Genomic DNA, 17,380 nt, shown 5'->3' with positions numbered 1-17,380 from the left:
TCGATAGAGACCAAGGAACAGGACCCCAGGGCTGGCAGGGCGTGGGTGGGTGTCGCAGCCGCGATCCTGGGCTCCGGAGTCCTTGTGTGGATGTCAAGTAGAGAGCCTCAGGGCCTGTGAGGGCAAAAGACCCAGATCCCAGAGTGCTTGCTCATGGCCTCGTGTCCCAGTGGCCGACCTCTCAGGACCCCCCAGGACTGGAAGGGAGCCTAGGACTTGTGTGCCTGGGTGCCTGCAGGCCCGAGTGGAGAAAGGGAAACTTCTAGAATTAGCGAGGCCTAGAGGTGTGGGAAGATGGTCTAGCAGAGGTCAGGAGGGGCAGTGAGCAGGGAGCTTGTGGTGTGTGCGGGATACACACACAGCGTGAGCCCCTCAGTACCCTGGGCGCTCTGGTGGCACTAGTGTCCCCTCCTGGCCTGCAGGTTTGGTCTCCAGGATTCTCTTCTCTTTGCCTGGAGCTAGCTCGCTCCTGGCTAGGGTGAGAGACAGGGAGCCTGCTCCGTGGCATCACCTTCATCCTCCCGCTCCCAGAAGCAGATATTTGTTTCTTTAGACCTCAAGGTCAGGGCCACCCCCACCCCAGCCAGGGAGGGCAGATGAGGTTGCTCCGAGAATTCACCCGGAACCATAGGCCTCAGTTTTCCCTTTTGACCTTTCAAATGAGGCTGTTCTTGCTTATGCTCTCCCAGCTCCCCTTGCCTTCCCTTGCGAGAGAGGGGGAGACCCTGCTTTCCTAGGGCTCAGACTCAAGCCTGCCCCAGCCGAGATCGGAGAGGTGCTGCAGGGCTCTAGGGTGGGCCCCAGCTGGGGCGGCGGGTGTGGCGCCACCCGGGCACTGCGGCACCGGGTCCTGCGGCATTCAAGTTCGCAGGGGTGAGGCAGGGGAGGAGCCTCGCCCAGCTTTGCAGGGAAAACTGGTGCTAGCTGGGTGTTTGGCCTCGTAAGCTGTTCTCTGCACTCCCTCCCAAATCAGTTGCAAAGGTGAGGAAAACAGAGACTAAGTGTCTCCACAGAGATGCCACAGTCAGCCGCAAGGAGCGGCCCCCAAGCCCCTGGTGATCTGTCACAGCCCTCCCTTTGCCCGCGGTCCCTTCTATTTCTAGGGCTGGAGGCGGCAGATTCCGTAAACACGGTCCTTTCCTTGGTCGCCTGTGGCCGAGCTAGTGCCATGCTGCTCGCTGTCTCTCTCCCCAAGAAAATAAAGAAGAAGGAATTCAGGGTTATATTTAAGTGCCCCTGGTAAGGCTTCTCATTGCGTAGAGTGGAGGCCTTGGGAAGAGTTGGGAACATTTCTCCTGGAGGGTCTGCACCCTCTGAGCACAGTTGCCCGGACATCTGTTAACGTGCGGATTTGGGGGTCGCCCAAATCTGCATTACCGTGGCTTTTTGGGTGGGTGTGGTGGGGACCGGCCTGAGCTCCGGGGTCTCTAGCTCCCTCCACTGGACTCCTGGTCTTTGCTAACGCTCCCACCACCCAGGGTGGGAGATATCCTGTCCCTTGTCCTTTGCATTAGCTGAGTTCAGAGTTGTAGTGAGGGAAACGGGGGCAGAATACCCAGGAATGGCTTCCGAAGACCTCCACCCCGCTGTGCGGGGTCGACCTCTGGAGGACTGGAGCCCAGCCCCGGGCACGGGCCGCTCAGGGCAGCAGCCCCGGGGGTGGGAGGGGGTGTCCTGCGCAGTGGGTGCGGATTTGGCAGCGGTGCGGGAGGCAGCAAGGCTCCTAGTAGCCTCAGGTCATGGGGAGAAGCGTCGTCGCCAAGGGGTTTTCTAGCATCTGGGCCAGGGGACTCCCCCTGACCCTTCTGGGGTGCTTTTCTAGCCACCCTGCCCCCTGCATTCCAGGCTGGCCTAGAGGAGGCTAAGATGGCTGTTCTGCAGAGTCCCCAGCCCCGCTTCCCTGGACACCAGCTCCCCAGAGACGGACCGCTTTCCCCTCCTGTCTCCCCTCCCCTCCCCTCCCGTCTCCCCCAAGGCGCTGGGCACCAGAGACAGGGGCTGCCGCCGCGACTTCTCTCAAGGCAGCCACTCTGGCAACCACTGATGCAACCTTCCCTGGCCCCTCCCTTGCCTCCTTGCCTCTGCTTTCCTCTGCAGTCCCCTCTGAGCCAGCCAGAAACTGCGCCCCTGGCTGGGTTAGCTGTGCCGCCGAAGCTCCTTGGCCGTGGGACTTCCTGCCCCTGGCCATGGGTCCACAGTCTGGTCTGGTTTGGGATGGGAGTCCCAGGAACAGCAAGATTGGTTTGCCCCCTGGGGCTCTGTGTCTGCCACAGAACTGGCTGGGGGATGGAGGATGGCAGAGACCTAGGCATCTTGGACCAGGACTGCTTGTATCTGCTCAGAGGCCTGGACAGGCTCCCTAGAAGCCCCACTAGCCATTGCCCCTTTGGGGCCTGGCGTGGTGCTCAGAGAGGAGAATCTGGCCAGCTGCTTGCTACTCTCAGCTGGATTGACTCTGTCCCCATCCGAAGCAAGGGTGGGCTGGGTGCGAGTGGAGGGACTGTGGGCAGAAACACCTTTTTTGGGAGGCATCTCCCCCACCCTCTGCAAAGCCAGGAGTTTAGCCCTTCTCTCCTGCTGTCACTGTCTCCTCCAAGGTCATCTTGGGCTGAGACAAGGCATGTGGATCTTGCGAAGGGGTCGGGTGAGGAGGGCCGCTGGCAGCCAGGCGGGAGTCTCTCTGCAGGGTCCGCACGCAGGGCAGGCCGGAGAGCGCGACTCCTGTTCTGTGTATGGCACTGGTAGAATTCACTGTGAACAGTCTCGGTCAGTGAATTACCGAAGGGCCATAAACAGAGCAGAGACAGATCCGCGAGTGTCTCAGGAGCACCTCACCCCCTGTGGCCCCACAGTGGGCCTGGACGTCGGAGACGGGCTGCTTCCAAGGGTGTGGGGAAGTCAAGAGCCCCGCCAGCGCGACCCAGGAGGGCCTGCACCACTACCATCTGCTTGGCCGATTTTGGCACTAGCACATTTTTGCTTGTGTCTCTCCGCTCTGAGCAATCATGTGCAGTGCCAATATGGGAAAAGCGGGCACTTCGGCCACAGGTACCTCCCCTGCACGTCGTTGTCCAGGCCCCACTGGCTCCTCGTTGGCTGCCTGGCCCATCTGGCTCAGCGGCTGTGAGGGCCGCAGGCCCGTGGGCAGTCAGATCGCCTTACACGGCCTGGGGCCGCCGCTGAGCTGGAAGCCCCGCAATCTGAGCTGGGCCAGCAGATGGGGCCGCCTGCGGCAGGGGAAGGGGGGTTGCCATCTGTGGGACCAGCCTGCATGGGGCCATGGGTCAGGGAGGCCCAGCTTGGCTCCCGGCACACCCCGGGCTGAGACCTTGGCTGGCAGCACAGGGGCCTGGCCTTCCGCTGCAGGAACCGGGGAGGTAGCTCCTGGCATCGGCCGCATCCCTGGGGTCAGGATGGGTGATCCCAGGGCTGCTGTCCTCAGGGCCGGGTCTGACAGCATTGAGAACAGGGTCCTCAGTGGGCCTGGAGGTGGAGTGTGTGGTCCTGGCCCTGCCTCTGGAAGGTTCTGGGGCAGGGGCCACTGTCCTCTCCACATGACACACAGCTCTGAATCGGGCTTTGCTGTCCGTCGGTGTATCAGGTACCATTACACGTGTCACCTCATTGCTCCCTACCGTAGCCCTGTGGGGTGTGGAATATATATATATTTTTAATCACCTTACAAACGAGGAAACTGAGGCTTGGAGAGGAAAGGCCTGACTGAACGGGTCAGTCGGTGAGTGGCAGAACTGGGTGGGTGTGGTGGGGCTGTGTGGGGTCAGCTTTGTGGGTGGCTTTTGTGCTCTGGTGCCACCCATCCCTTAGGGCTTGGAGGCATCTCAGCCCTGAACCTAAATCAGGGCTGGGACACTGCTGACAGCAGAGACCGAGGCTCGGAGGCCTGCACCTGGCCAGGGAGAGGCTGGCCGGAGTGAAGCCCTAGTGACCAGGGGTCAGCAAGGGGCCAGCCAGCCGACCGTCGGGCCTGAAGCTGCTGCCCCAGTCCTGGTGGGGCTGCTCCTGAGGGTGGTGGCGGGGTCGTCACAGCGGGAGGATGGCAGAATCCAACAGGCTGCAGAGCTGCCCTACCAAGCCCTCCTGCCCGGGGCCCTGGGGACTGCCATGGGTGGGTCAGGCCATTTCTCCCTGCTGGTTCCCTGGGTGCCAAACAGGGAGGAGCCTCCTCACAGGTCCTCCTGGGTGTGGTGCTGGTGTCCCCCCGGGCGTGGTGCTGGTGTCCCCCCGGGCGGAAGCTCTTCTGAGCCCTGCAGAACAAGCAACTGTTTGCTTGTTTGGGGGTAGGAGGAGAAGGGGACTTCTGTCCTGGTTAGCTGCTCCTGCAGCTGGATCTGTGTGTCCTGCCTGGATTGAAGTGACCCCTGGGAGGGTGTGGGCACTGAGACCCTCCCTGGGGGGTGGGAAGGCCCCTCGGCCTGACAGTTTTTAGAGTGTCCCCAGGACTTCTGAAATTTTCGCCCCCATTTCTGTACCTTCCTACCTAGCAGGGAAGGGGCCCCTCCAGCCTGAGGAGAGAGCGGCTGCCCCTCAGGCCCTGGGCGGGCTGCAGCTGGGCTCCACTCTCCCTGTGGCTTTGCTTCTGTTCCTCGAGCCTCCTGGGCATCTTTGCTGAGCTCTGGGTGACTGTTCTGGTTGCGGGTACAGAGAAGCTGATTCTTTGCCTCCAGCCTCCTGCCCAGCTGCCCCTGGGGGCCCAGCTCCAGCTCTCCCAGCAAAGACCTCAAGCCCCTGCTGCTGGCCTAGGCAAAGGGCTCACCCTCAGTAGTGACTCCCTCAGGCTGGGACCCCTGCACCCCGCTGTCCTCCCCCCGGGATCAATCTCCCTGAAGCTGGGGAGGGAGAAAGCCCTTCTTCACCTCCTCTCCCACTCCAGCCTTTGAGCTTCACCACCCTGTAAGAGGAGCCTGGCGCCCAGGCTGTACCCATTCTTGGTTTTGGAGTTGTTTACTCCATCCAATAGCTACACCCCACAGGAATTCCTACAGTCTGACTTAAGTCTCTCCTGCTGCAGCTGAAAGCATTTTCTTGTCTCAGTGGGAAGGTCTCTGAGCTCTGATTTTGTGGTGTTTTTCAAGAGCAGCCACTGGAGGGGGGTCTGCATCCCCCATTCAGGGCCCTTTGCTTGTCTGGGGTGCTTGGATCTTCTGGAGAAGGCAGCTCGGAGGGGCTGTGAGAGCTGGCTTTGCCAGACTCCCGCCCCTCCCCCACTGCCCCATTTGCTTATTCAATCCCGGCCATTATCCCGGTCCGGGCCCTGGCTCTGCGAAATGCGATCTGGCTCCATTGATCGCCAGTGGGGGCTGCGCGGTGCTGCCAAGGAAGCCAGGCTGGTGCAGCCGGGAAGGCTCCCTTCCCGATGGCGCCGGCCCTGCCCCACCCCGCCGCTCAGGTCCGACCCTTCCCACCACGCGCATGGTCCACTGGGGATTGGGGACAGGAGGAGCTTCCTGGCCAAGTCGCTACACACCCCCACCTCAATGCCTTGGGACTGAGAGCCCATTCCTGCTCGTGGCCCCACACAGGCCTCCCCACTCCACAGCCGCCCTTGCTCAGTTCTGTAACCTTGACCACCAAGCAGATTTCTCTCTGCAGAGGAGTCTCTTCCAACACTCAGACCCAGGCCGCCAGCCCTGCTGGGGACTGCAGTTGCCCCCTTTGTGGAGATGGGCCCTGGGTGAGCAGGACCCTGAGGACGGCCTGGGTCCGCCTGCGTCTCTGCTCTTCCCAGGGCCTTGCTCCACCCTGAAGGGCAGGAAGGGGTGCCAGCTGAGTCTGCCCTGCAGAAGGCCACAGCCCGGTGGGATGAAATCAGCCTCCCACGTGGCTTCCCCTCCAGCTGGGGCGGGGGCGGGTCACTTGTGATTTACTTTAGGGCAGAAGGATCCTTCCAGAGTTTGGGGGGCGGGGCCTGCATGCCAATGAAGACTTGAGATGATTTTGGAAGGCTTGGACACACCGTGGGAAAGGACCCGACCACACCCGGGGGATGTGGGCGCAGAAGCCTGCTGTCTTTGGGGTGAGTCCCCTGGAGGTCTGGGCAGGTGCCACTTCGGGGACTCAGACTGCAGCCCGCTCTCCAGGGTGTAGGATGGGGGTGGGGGTGGGGGGGGTGGCCGCAGCGGTGGGCTCTGCGACCAGGTGAGCTGTGTGTGGATGGGACACTCTGCTGGCTTGGCCCGTTTCTGCCATCGACTGGCCAAGGGAGGGATGTCCGTGGGCCCAGAGGCTCCCTGTGCTGTCCTGGGTGGAGGGCACTAGCCTCGTGTCCACCTACCACCCTCAGGGAAGAGACCACAGTGGGTGGAGTGCTTTGCCTCTTTGGGGCTTGACGGGGAAGAGTGTTAGGTACACACACCATCTCCTTCCTCCCCTCGGGGTGAGGCAGCGGTGCACTTCGGGCTGGAGGGAATGACATGGGAGGGGTCTCCCCAGATCCAGTGGGACATTGACATGCAGTGCTTGGTAACCAGCAGGGCACGGCCTACGTTAGCTGTCTTCTCCCTAGAGCCCAGGTAGAAGATGCCCTGGTTTGGAGGTGGGCCCCCATCCCAGAGGCCTGCAGGTGGGCGCAGCCCCCGGGCCTGGGCTGCCCCCTGGGTGTCCCTCCATCCCTGCAGAGTGGACCTGCACAGGGACTGAGGAGAGGAAGGGGCACCCACACCAGGGCCAGTACCAGGAATGATGCCACCGGGACCTCATCCTGGCTGTGGAGAGGACGCCGCCCGCCTGCGCCGTCCGGGACCATACTAACCGCCCCATCTCTTTCTCAGCACAGGCTGTGTGACGGCCCCAGGCCCAGGCCTGGCTGCCTCCCACCGTTTTTGGCAATGGTAGAACTCACACTGGTGAGGTAACGGGATCCGGTGGTTCTAGACTTGCCAACTATGGTTCGAGGGCTCAGCAAGCGACTCTGCAGCCAACCGCCGACGGAGGGGCCACGCCGCATGGGCCTGCTGCCCCCACCTCGCGAAGTAGGGACGAACTTGTGTCCCCAGGCCACCGGGCAGTGGCAGAGGGTGGGTGCAGCTGGAAGTGACACTCACTGTTTCCCTGCATCCCCCTGAGGTCACAGGTCCCCGAGTCAGCTGAGACACCATGCTTCGCCCTCAGGGGTGCCACCAGGAGGGCTTGAGGTCCAGCCCGAGGGGAGTGGGGGGAGGGGGGTGAGAAGGGCCAGGGAAGGAGGGAACATCTGGAGTCTGGGTGCCCTCCCCCAGCTCTTCCCTGGGTGATGAACCCCCTCCCCCACTCCCTTGGAAGGCCCTGTTCAGGGTGGGCTCTGAGGCCCGGAGGGAGGGTCTCCTTCCCTTCCACGCAACACTGAGAGCGGGTCTCCCCTTGGGGCTGTTGGAAGGAGGAGGGTAAGGATAGAGGGGCCTGGCCGTTCATCCGCAGGCAGCCAGTAGTCTGGCTGAGGCGGTGGGGACGGATGGGACAAGGTGTGGAAGGCCATGTTTAAGCCACTTATACAAGTGCAGGACTGGCCCCCGGGGGGCTGGTGGCCTGTGGGCTCGACCTCTGCCTCCAGCTGCAGCTCTTGGCTCTGTGGGTGGGCCTCTGAAGCTCCAGAGCCTGGTGACAAAGCCTGCCCCCACCGCCCAGGGCCGGGGTTGCAGTGGGAGCCCTGAGAGACGGCTCAGAGGGCCAGGGACCTGCTCAGGGCTCCCGGCAGGGCTGAGGGAGTGTGGTGGGTAGACCCACTGGGGGATTTCTGGGCCTACAGAAGGCTTGAGGCAGCTGGACTAGAGCGGCCAGCGTGGGTGAGTGTGTGCGCACCCACATGTGTGGACAGTACCAGGACGAAGGCCGAGGCCTTTCCCCTGCTCCCCAGCCCCATTCCGGAGACCCTACCCCTGCAGCTCCAGCTCTTCTTCCCCTTCGCCTGCCCTCGGAGGGTCATGAGTGGGTCCAGCCACTGGGGTCGATGGCGAGGGGCACAGGCTGCTGCCGGAATTGTGGGGCTGAGTACGGAAGTCTGGGGGTGTAGACTGATGGAGGGGGGGTGTTCCCAGAAGAGGGCATCTGACTGAGGCCGTAGGTCTTGAGAGAGAAAGGAGGGGCTGTGCTCCCTCGGGCTGCAGTTATTCTATATAACCGGTAAGTTATGTGCCAGGCGTGAGGAGGACATGGGAGGACAGACATTTATTAAGCACCATCTACATGCCAGGCACTGCGTGTGCACCCAGGGGGCCAGAGCGGGGATGGGTGGGGGGAATGGGAGGAGGGGTAAGGGGTGCACCGGGGTGGGGGCGTGTCCTTGGGGAGGAGGGAGAGGATGAGAAAGGAGGAAAGGAGCCTGTCAGAGAAAGCTCGGATTTCCTTGGGTACCACGCCTGGTGGAAGGCAGTCCATTGCAGGCCATATGTGCTCTTGAATCTGAGGGCAGTGGGAGCCACAGAAGGTACAGGGGATTCTCCATGTTGACCATGGAGAATCAACAGAGGGATGAGACCAGGGGCGCAGGTCTCTTGTGGGGGCGCAAGTGCCAATCCAAGGGACAGACAGAGGCTGTGGGGCTGGACTGGAGGGAAATTACCCAGAAATAGACTCCTGGGACAGTGAGTGGGGGACCCATCTCACCTTAAAGGGCTGTGTTCTTAAGCTTCTGAGCAACCAGCTGAGGAGGGTGCCTGCAGTAAAGCGCACCAGCAGGCGGGATGAGGGGCGGGGAACGGCCGCACCCGGGGCACTGGAGTGCCTGCCAAGTGGTAAACACTCTGGCAAACGTCACTGCAATGAATTCATAGTCACAGCTGGTGCCAGCGAGCAGAGCAGGAGGCCGGAGTGGTTCCCCGGCCCCGTTCTTGCCTTGTGCCCTGTTTCAGGCCGGCCAGGTGTGGCCAGGAGGAGCCGACAGGAATGAGATTACTCTGGACCCTTGGCAGGGAGTTAAAGGAGAAATAGAGGAGCTTTGGACAGAATTAGTCGTGGTGAAAGCTCCTGATCTTCTAGCACCTGCTACGTGCTGGGTTTCATGATTCCAGTTCATCCTCACAGCTGTGGGCCAGCCAAGGTCAGCACACGAAGTGGCGAGGAGCAGGGAGCCGAGTCCGGCCGGCCGCCCGAGGAGCTGTGGCCCTGCTCTGTCCACAGGCAGGGGGCGGGCTGGGGGCTGTGGCCAGCAGACACCGGCCTTCTCCCTGGTGGCCCTTCGAACCACCAGAGCCGCTCTTGCTCTCCCCAGGAGCCGCAGATGCTGGCGGTGGAGGAAGAAGGAGGAGGAACAGGGCTGATGGGGACGGCCTGGGTGCTATTACCACTGTCTCATCCCAGGCCAGCTCCCTGTCCCCGCTCCACGGACCATCCTCTGCGCTAATCTGACCACCGCACCCCCACCCCCCGGGGTAAACCCAAGTGCTTATGTTGTTCACAAGGCCCTGTGTGCCCTGGTCTGCTGTGCAGCCCGCCCCCTGTTCCTGGTGTCCGGTCCTGCTTGGCTAGGAGGAGACTGCACGAGGGTGTCTTGGCCCCTCACCTTTGCCCGGGCTTTCCTACTTGGCCTTTGACCCTGCAGTTTAGTGGCATCTCAGATGCCCCGGGCATACCCGTCCCGGCGCCTGGCCACCTCACTGAAAGCACCTGCTAGGGGGCATGCTTCTCCCCCCGCTGAAAGCTGTCTGGGGCCAGGCTGTCTCACACTTGCATGCCCAGTACCTGGCGTGTGACAGGGAGGCCCTGGACCCTGACAAGGAATTGAGTTCCAGCTTCCTATTCTCTCTGTGACCTCGGGGCACCTCCAGGATCCCGGTCACCCCACAGCCCCAGTTCCTCAGGAAGGGAAGGGACCCCCACGGTACGGACAGCCCATGGGCCTCCCCTGAGGTTGAAGGCAGGCGCTTCCCTGGGGTTCAAGGCCCAGCAGAGGTGGAAGAGGGGTCCCACCTCTTCCAAGTCAAGCAGCACCAAGTCCTCAGGCAAAGTGCCACCCAACCCTGCTGTGACAGGCTCCCAAGGACCAATCTTAATATGGAAAGAAGTCAGCCACAATGGGCCGATGGTACTGCTTTCAGACGCTAACGGCGAAGGCCTGGGCATGCTGCAGGCCGTATGTCCGGGGCCCGACCCGGCACATAGCGCTAACTGGGGAGGCGAGATGGGCACAGAAATGACCTGACCCACGGGGCAGTGTGGACAGAGTAGCTTCAAGCACTGCGGATGGCTAGGAGGTGCTGAGCCCGGAAGGAATGGCCCCCAGGGTGAGGGCGGTTCTGAAGGCTTTAAACACAGGTCGCACCAAGGAAGCCCAAGGAAGTAATCGGCTCTTGCCTTGTCTATAAACATGTTATGGAAGATACCGAATGTAAAATAACTTGGAGTTCTCCTTAAAAAAAAAGTATTTAGTGCTTTGTTTCTTCTGAGTAACTGATGGCTTGTTCATTTCTTCTCGAAACAGAAACCTCTTCCCCAAGAGCGGAGCTGCGTGGGGACCTTCAGCGTGTTTGCAGTGACGACCCCCCCCCCCACCATCGGCAAATAAATGCGTGGCCTCCTTTCGTTTGGTCTTGATTTCTCACTCCCATTTTCTTATATCAGTGTATACATCCTTTATGTGATGTGCTTCAAACCATTCTGGCGTGGGGGGAGTTTAAAAAACCCTTTCCTTTTGGGGATGAGGAAAATGCTCTAAAATTAGATTATGGGGATGGTTGCCCAACTTCGTAAACACTGAAGACCTGAGCTGTAGATGGACTTAGTAGTATGTAAGTTACCACAATAAAGTTGTTTCTAAAAACCTTGAGGCTATTGGAGATGGTGGGAGTGGGCCGGTGGGGCACACACAGTTATTGCCCCTATGGCCCCCTCATTTACTGACTCTGGACATTGACAGACCCAGGAGGGATCTTTAGTAGAGGCAATGCAGGGCACTGGGGCAGCTGTTAGGGCTCCAGCTTCATTGTTCTCTAGTGGGATTGAGGGCGACCACCACTTAGTGGGCTCCTCCTGTCCCTATTCCAAGACCCTTCTCTACCGTGGGGTATCCCAGAAGCCAGGTTTGGGTCTCCTGGCCATTGCTGATTGGCCAGGAGGTAGACACATGACCTCAGCTGGCCAATTGGCTGCAGCATCCCGGGAGCAAGGCTCGGGGTTGGGGTGTGAACTTTGGCACTGTGCACAGGACACATGTTCCTGACCCTGCCACAGACATCTTTGCTCTGGTGCCTCCAAGTTTCTGTTCAGGAAAGGTTCTTAATTTTCGGGGAGTGGAAGAGAGGGGGAGCAGAAGGAAGAGAAACACTGATTTCTCTATTTATTGATGCATTCACTCATTGATTCTTGTGTGTACCCTGACTGGGGATCAAAGCTGCAACCTTGGCGTATTAGTCAACACGCTAACCAACTGAGCTACCCGGCCAGGGCCCCTGCCTCCAATGAGCTGTATTGAGTGCCTGCTCTATGCAAGTTCCCGTGTGTGTTTGTGTGTACATGTGACAAAAGGGCCCAGCCACTGGGAGGCTGCTCCAGGTGTGGCAAGTTCTGGAAAGTACCATGGACGGTTGTAGCTTGTACATGGAAAGTACATGTAGCTTGCTGTCCATCACCTGCCCCTTGAGTGGCGGGCATGGACAGCAGAGCTTCGAGACACAGACACATCAGAGTCTGACCCCAGCCATCCTTTTACGAGCTCCGTGTTAACCTCGGGCAACTGCCAGCTCCCGCACCTATGAAATGGGAGCTAACCTCCATGCGGGCTGTGGAGAGGGTTAGAAATAAAGGTGTAAGGCATTTTGCAGTGTCCTGTGCAGAGCAGCCATTTAGCAATTGGTAGTTATAACTACTAGTTTCTTAAAGAGTAGATAAATTCAAAAGAAATTTGACACTCAGCTAAGTTGCACCAACCACTTTATTTATAAGTGCATTAAATTTGGGGGGACAGTTGCCAGCTTTTGCTCCCAAATATTAAATAAGCTATAAAGTCTCCAAACAGGGCTGGGGGTGCAGGCCTCCCTTGCCTTCCAAGCTGGCTCTGGGTGAGTCCCAGGTTCTCAGGGGACCCTGGTTTGCCCTCTGCTGATGAGTGTGATCCCTGCCCCTGCCCCCCAACTCTGCAGAAACACACTCCAAGACACACGGTTGGCAAAGGTTGGTAACAGCTGAGTGGTTTTCAGGAGGGAGAAGCTCAAACTCAGAGTAGGCTGGGGACACATTTAAGGGCCCAGCAGCACCAGGAATGGAATGGCGGGTGGAATAAAACCTTTCTCCAGCTCTTTTAGAGTCTGGGCCTTAAGTCACATCTCCCCCACTGTGCTGCCTCCGCCATCCCGAGTGGGTCTTCTCCAAGAGCTGCCCACCTGGAGCGAACGGCAGAGGCCAGGCAGACACGCATTGGTGGGTGCCCTTGACTCTGGCATCTGAGCACCAGCCATGCTGAGGCCACAGCCTGGCTTGAGCTGATGACCTGGGCGGCCCACAGCCCACTGAGATGCAGGTCAGAGGGAAAATGTGGGCTCTTCTTCCTCACCCCACATAGTTTCTGCTCCAGATAATTAAGCCTTGGTGTCCTCCTGGAGGGGTCTTGGTGCTGACACCAGAGGGTCCCACCACGAGCCAGTACAACTCCGCCAGCTGAGGCTTCAAGGGCATTATCGAGGGGGGACGGGGAATGCAGGAGGGCAGGCCCTCTTCCACGTTAGCCTTCGCTGGAAATGAGCCTGGCCTGCGTCTGAGCAAGGTCCACGGCCCTGGCAGCCTGGGCTGGCAGGCGAGCAGATCCTCCTCTTCCTGCCCTTCTGGTTGGCCTCTGCTCACTGAATTCAGGTAACTGCAGTGGTCACCAGCAGGTCTCAGACGTACGAGTTGGAGCCAAAACCTCCCAGCCCCATCTCCTGGTTTCTCTGAACACCAGATTCTTGTCCGCAGTGACAGACTGCTTAATGCAGAGGACGCTTACGGAGATAAAATGGGAACAGAGCTCGTTCTGCTGGAGCAGTGGGTTCGGATGGCATCTCATAACGCCAGGCTGCAGTGATCTGCTCATAGGGATGTCTCCTCTCAGCCTGTTCTCCCGGGCAACTGCCATGCTCCATTCACCCGGCACACGGCAGGCACTCATGAAAAACGGGCCAGACCCACGGGCCAGACTGCTCTGCAGGTGGGTTTTCCTTTGCTTGCAGAATAGGTAAAGGGTTTTTCATTTGTTGATGAAAACAGGCGATTCATACATAAGTCTGGATTCCTCAGGTTCTCTAGAGAACTTTTTTAGAATTAGTTAATTTTTAGAGAGAGGGGAAGGAAGAGAGAGAGAGAAACAGTGATGTGAGAAACATCGATTGGCTGCTTCTCCTCCGCACCCCAAGCCGGGCTGGCCTGCACCCCAGGCACGGGCCCTGACAGGGAATGGAATCTGAGCCCTTTCTCCTTGTGGGGTGACGCCCAACCGAGCCACACCCGTCTGGGCTTCTCTGCAGAATTTTGAAGATGGGGCACCAGAGTCCACATCCCTCCTGCTCGGTGACAATCTGCTAGCACTCAGGAGAGGCTGTCTTTAGGCAGACGCTCTCCACTCTGCGTCTCCGTCATCCCTTCCCTCTCACGCCCGAATGCTCCCACTTCCCTCAGCCTTTTTTACCTACCTGGCCCCTGCGGGCAGCTGAGTTGGCAGCTCCGGTTGGTGCCCTGAGCAGCAATGGACGCACAGGTCTCCAGCAGGCCCACTGAAGAGGTTCGATTCTTGCGTGTGGAAAAGGCATCTGGGTCTTGCCAGGCCAACAGAATGTGACCGTGTACAGTAAGGCGCCTCTGGAGAGAAACCGGAGGTCCCCGCAAGGAGGTCTCCTGGAGGGCACAGCTGTTCCACAGGTGGCCGATGGCAGTGATGTCTGGTTGATTTGGCTGTAATCAATCCTTGTTCTCTGGCCCATCCTCTCGGTGAAAATAGGCAACGGTGTGCCGTTTGTGCAAGAAGGCAGAGCAGTGGCAATGGCTTTACTGAGCTGCTGCCATCAAGGACAACCCCTCCGGCCTTCCCCATTCAAGCATTCCAATCACCGCCCCTGGACAGTGAACTGAACATCCAGAACAACAAAAGGAAAGAAAGGGGTGGTGGAGGGACCGAGGAGGCACAGAGTGGCCAGGTTTGGGCGTGCGGAAGCACGGTGGGGGCCTGTGAGGAAGGGCCTGACACTGGGGTGGGGCAGGAGCAGCTGGGAAGATGGAGGTTGCCATGTTAAAGCAGTGAGTTCAGAGAGAACCCAGGGAGTGAGGGCTCAAGAACACAATTACTGCCCAGGGCCTCTGCTTCAAGGATAGTCCACCGCAGCACTGAACGCTCACGTGGGGGGAGCCCAGACGCACAGGACCCTCTCCCGTCCCGACTTTTTTTGTGGAATGCAATGAACCCCTAGAAAAAGAACTCCACCTTTAGGATTCTTCCAACTAGACCCCCTCCCAGGTGAGCACTTCACGGAACTGATTTCCTGGGGCTGCTCTGGCCACGGTGGTGGCCCCAGCCCCGTCCTCAGGGGGGCTTCACAACGCCAAGGGGCACGGCTCACAGACCGCCGAGCTGGAGTACAAACACCTACTACAAAGCGCAAGCTACCCCAGAAGAGAGTTCCTAGGGACTAAGTGCTCCTGTAGAGACGAACAGTTCCACTTCCTGTTGCCACATTTGTAACTATTTATTGAATGAGGCGGTAAGAGACAGAATGGAAAACAACACAGAATCCATGCTCTGATACTTGGGTTTCGCTTTTCTTCTTCTTGGCAATTTCTCAAACTATTAGGAGGTTATTTCACCACAAAGGAACACGGACTTTAGAGTCCCTGGACAGCTTCACAATGACGATAAAAATAATAATTAAAAAAACAAATTGTAGAACTAGGACTGTTTATATGTAAATTTCCCTTCCCTCCCCCCATTACGTACAGAAAAAAAACATACAAAGAACATTGGATAATTTTATATAAAACAAGCAAATACAAGAATCGGAAACTTTTCTGAAAGGCTGAGCAAGACGTGAATAATCTTTTAATGTCGCATTAAAAAAACATTAAATACACTATCACACTCGGGGGGGCCCGAGGAGGGAGGAAGAGTTGTCCCTGTACTCAAGGAGCAGAGATTTGGCCTGTCGGAAAGTCAGGTGGATTTAGCCACTGGAGACTCAGAGCTGGTGGCTGAGAGATCACAGACGAATAGTTACACAGAATGCCCAGACCAATCGGCACCGTGAGGAGGCAGCTGTGCGGGCCTGGGCCCACCAGGATGCACCTGGGAAAACGGCAGGGTCCCTTCTCAAAGGGCCTGATCCCAGAGCTCAGGAAACACCCTCAGTCCTTTTCTCTTCTTGTGCCCCCTTGTCCCCAGGGCGATGGCCCACCTTCCCAAGCCAGGTGCCCTGTCAGTTCCAGTCTCCTCTCTGTAAAGCTACAGAGAGTTACAGGAAGGAGAAAATTGCTCCCATTGGTGTACCCTGGTCGTCGAAGGTCTTTCTCTCCCTCCTTCCTTTCCCCTTCCACCCCCTCCCGCTCCCCCTCCCATTCTCTCCCCACAAGCACACAGCTCTCGCACACTCCTCAAACCCTTAATACTTCTGTTACCTTCAGTTCATATGTATGACCAATTTAGGACTGACCTTAAACCCAGAGCAGTGTTTTAACAGTCATGAGATCAAGAAGGTTTCCTGGGAAGGGGAGGAGAAGGGAGGCTGAGAAAACCCTCCTGTCCCTGCCTGGGAGCTATAAGGACATTCACCTGTCCGTGGCAAGGTCAGCACCTGGGCCAGCCCGAGGAGCGTCTCAGCAGCCAGACCACGAGGCCCCTGGACCTTACACGCACAATTTCTGGACCCTACCCATTCTGGAACTTCCTTCCTCAGGTGGGTCCAGCAGGGAGAGTTCTGGGTGGCCACTGGGAGGCAGCTTTGGTGAAGGCCATGGTCACCTCCACCTGAGTTTGTCAGTAGCTCAACGCATGACCCTGGTATGAACAAAAATCAGGTGACTGTGTCTGGCCACGTACCCTACACCCACTAAACTGGGTGAATTATTTTTTTCCACAGCGCACCTTAATTTCATACAGATAATTCCATGCGGGTTTCATACATATATATATATATACATATATATATACACATATATATACTTTACATATATATGTAAATGTGTATATCCATATGTACACATATACATATATTCACACTCACACATACACACACATTAAGTATACACATGTTTTCGCAGAAAGAAGTCCTGCCACAATTTGGCTTTTTCGGGACAGTGAAATTGACCACGCAGTATCTTACTCCACCAATCCCAGGAAATCAAGAGTGGTGCTTTAAAAAATGCAATTCCAAAATCCGCTTTCTTCCTTTTTTAAAAAAGGGTTTAACAATACTTTCTTCTAAAGTCGAGAGACTTAATTCCATTGATTGCACCTCTGCAAACGTGTAAAAATGTTTGAAGTAGACTAGAAAACGAGGCGTGATGTGGCTGCATGTCACTGTTCCAACGTCACCACCTCCACAGCCTGGCCGTCCATGGTGACCGTGCTGTCTGATATCCTGGTGGTCACAGGGGCCATGGCCACCTGCACTGGCCCGTTGCCCTGGGCGAGGCTGGTTACCACAGTCTGGTACATGCTCACGGGGATCTGGACCAGTCCTGGGGAGACAATGGGGAGACCATCAGTGGGGATCAGGTCAGCTTCCAGGTGCTGGCTGGACAGGGCAGCCAGCTGCAGTCCTGAAGAATCTCTGCACCCCCACCGCTAGGCACAAAGACACCCCCCTTCCCACCCTCTTTAATCCTTTAAAACAGACTACCAGGAAAGAAAAGTTAGAAGAAACTGTTAGAAGGAACATGCCTCCAAGCGGGGCCTCCCCAACCTGCCAAGAGAGGACCCTGCCTGCCCCCCAGCTTTAGGAGGCAGAACTCATCAGGTATGAATAACCCCTCCCAGAAGCCCACCCTCTGGCCGCCTCTTCCTCCTGTAGGAAAGGCCACCCACTGCCTTTGATACTCTGCTACAATGACTTCTTCAACCCTCTTCCTGCCTAGGTTCCAGTTTCTCTCAGCTTGAAAAAACATCTCCCTCCATCCTGTCCAGTCTTTTGGCCCCCCGCCACTCCATTCAGAGTCAGCTTATTAAAAAAAAAAAAAACAAAAAACCTAGGTTATTAGTTTTCTGATTTTAGATTTCACAGACCAGTAAAATGTTAAAATACATTTTGGGGTCAATTTAAAAAAATTTAAAAGACCCTCAACTACCTCCTAATATCACTATTACTTCACAGTAGAAAGGATGTCTTAACACAAGAAAGGAAGAAGCACGCAATCTCAGAAAAGGGCAGTCCTTCCTAGGAAGGGAAAGTCGATAGTTTTATGACATTAAAAAAAGAATTCCTATTAAATAAGAATAAAT

The 17,380-nt window shown here is 57.6% G+C and overlaps 1 protein-coding gene across 2 annotated transcripts in view; it reads right to left on the bottom strand.

Annotated features, from left to right (window-relative positions):
• Positions 1–14,615: 14,615 nt before the first annotated feature.
• NRF1 (nuclear respiratory factor 1) overlaps positions 14,616–17,380 on the bottom strand; it is a 121,644-nt gene continuing 118,879 nt past the window's right edge. For both annotated transcript variants that reach the window (XM_053925963.1, XM_053925964.1), the window contains exon 11: positions 14,616–16,620. In XM_053925963.1, coding sequence (XP_053781938.1) covers positions 16,457–16,620 — 164 coding nt within the window. In that variant the 3' untranslated portion in view covers positions 14,616–16,456. The remainder of the gene's footprint in view (positions 16,621–17,380) is intronic.

Source organism: Desmodus rotundus, chromosome 6 (assembly GCF_022682495.2).
Source record: "Desmodus rotundus isolate HL8 chromosome 6, HLdesRot8A.1, whole genome shotgun sequence".
NCBI classification, from domain to species: domain Eukaryota; kingdom Metazoa; phylum Chordata; class Mammalia; order Chiroptera; family Phyllostomidae; genus Desmodus; species Desmodus rotundus.
This window is presented reverse-complemented; position numbering and strand designations above follow the sequence as displayed.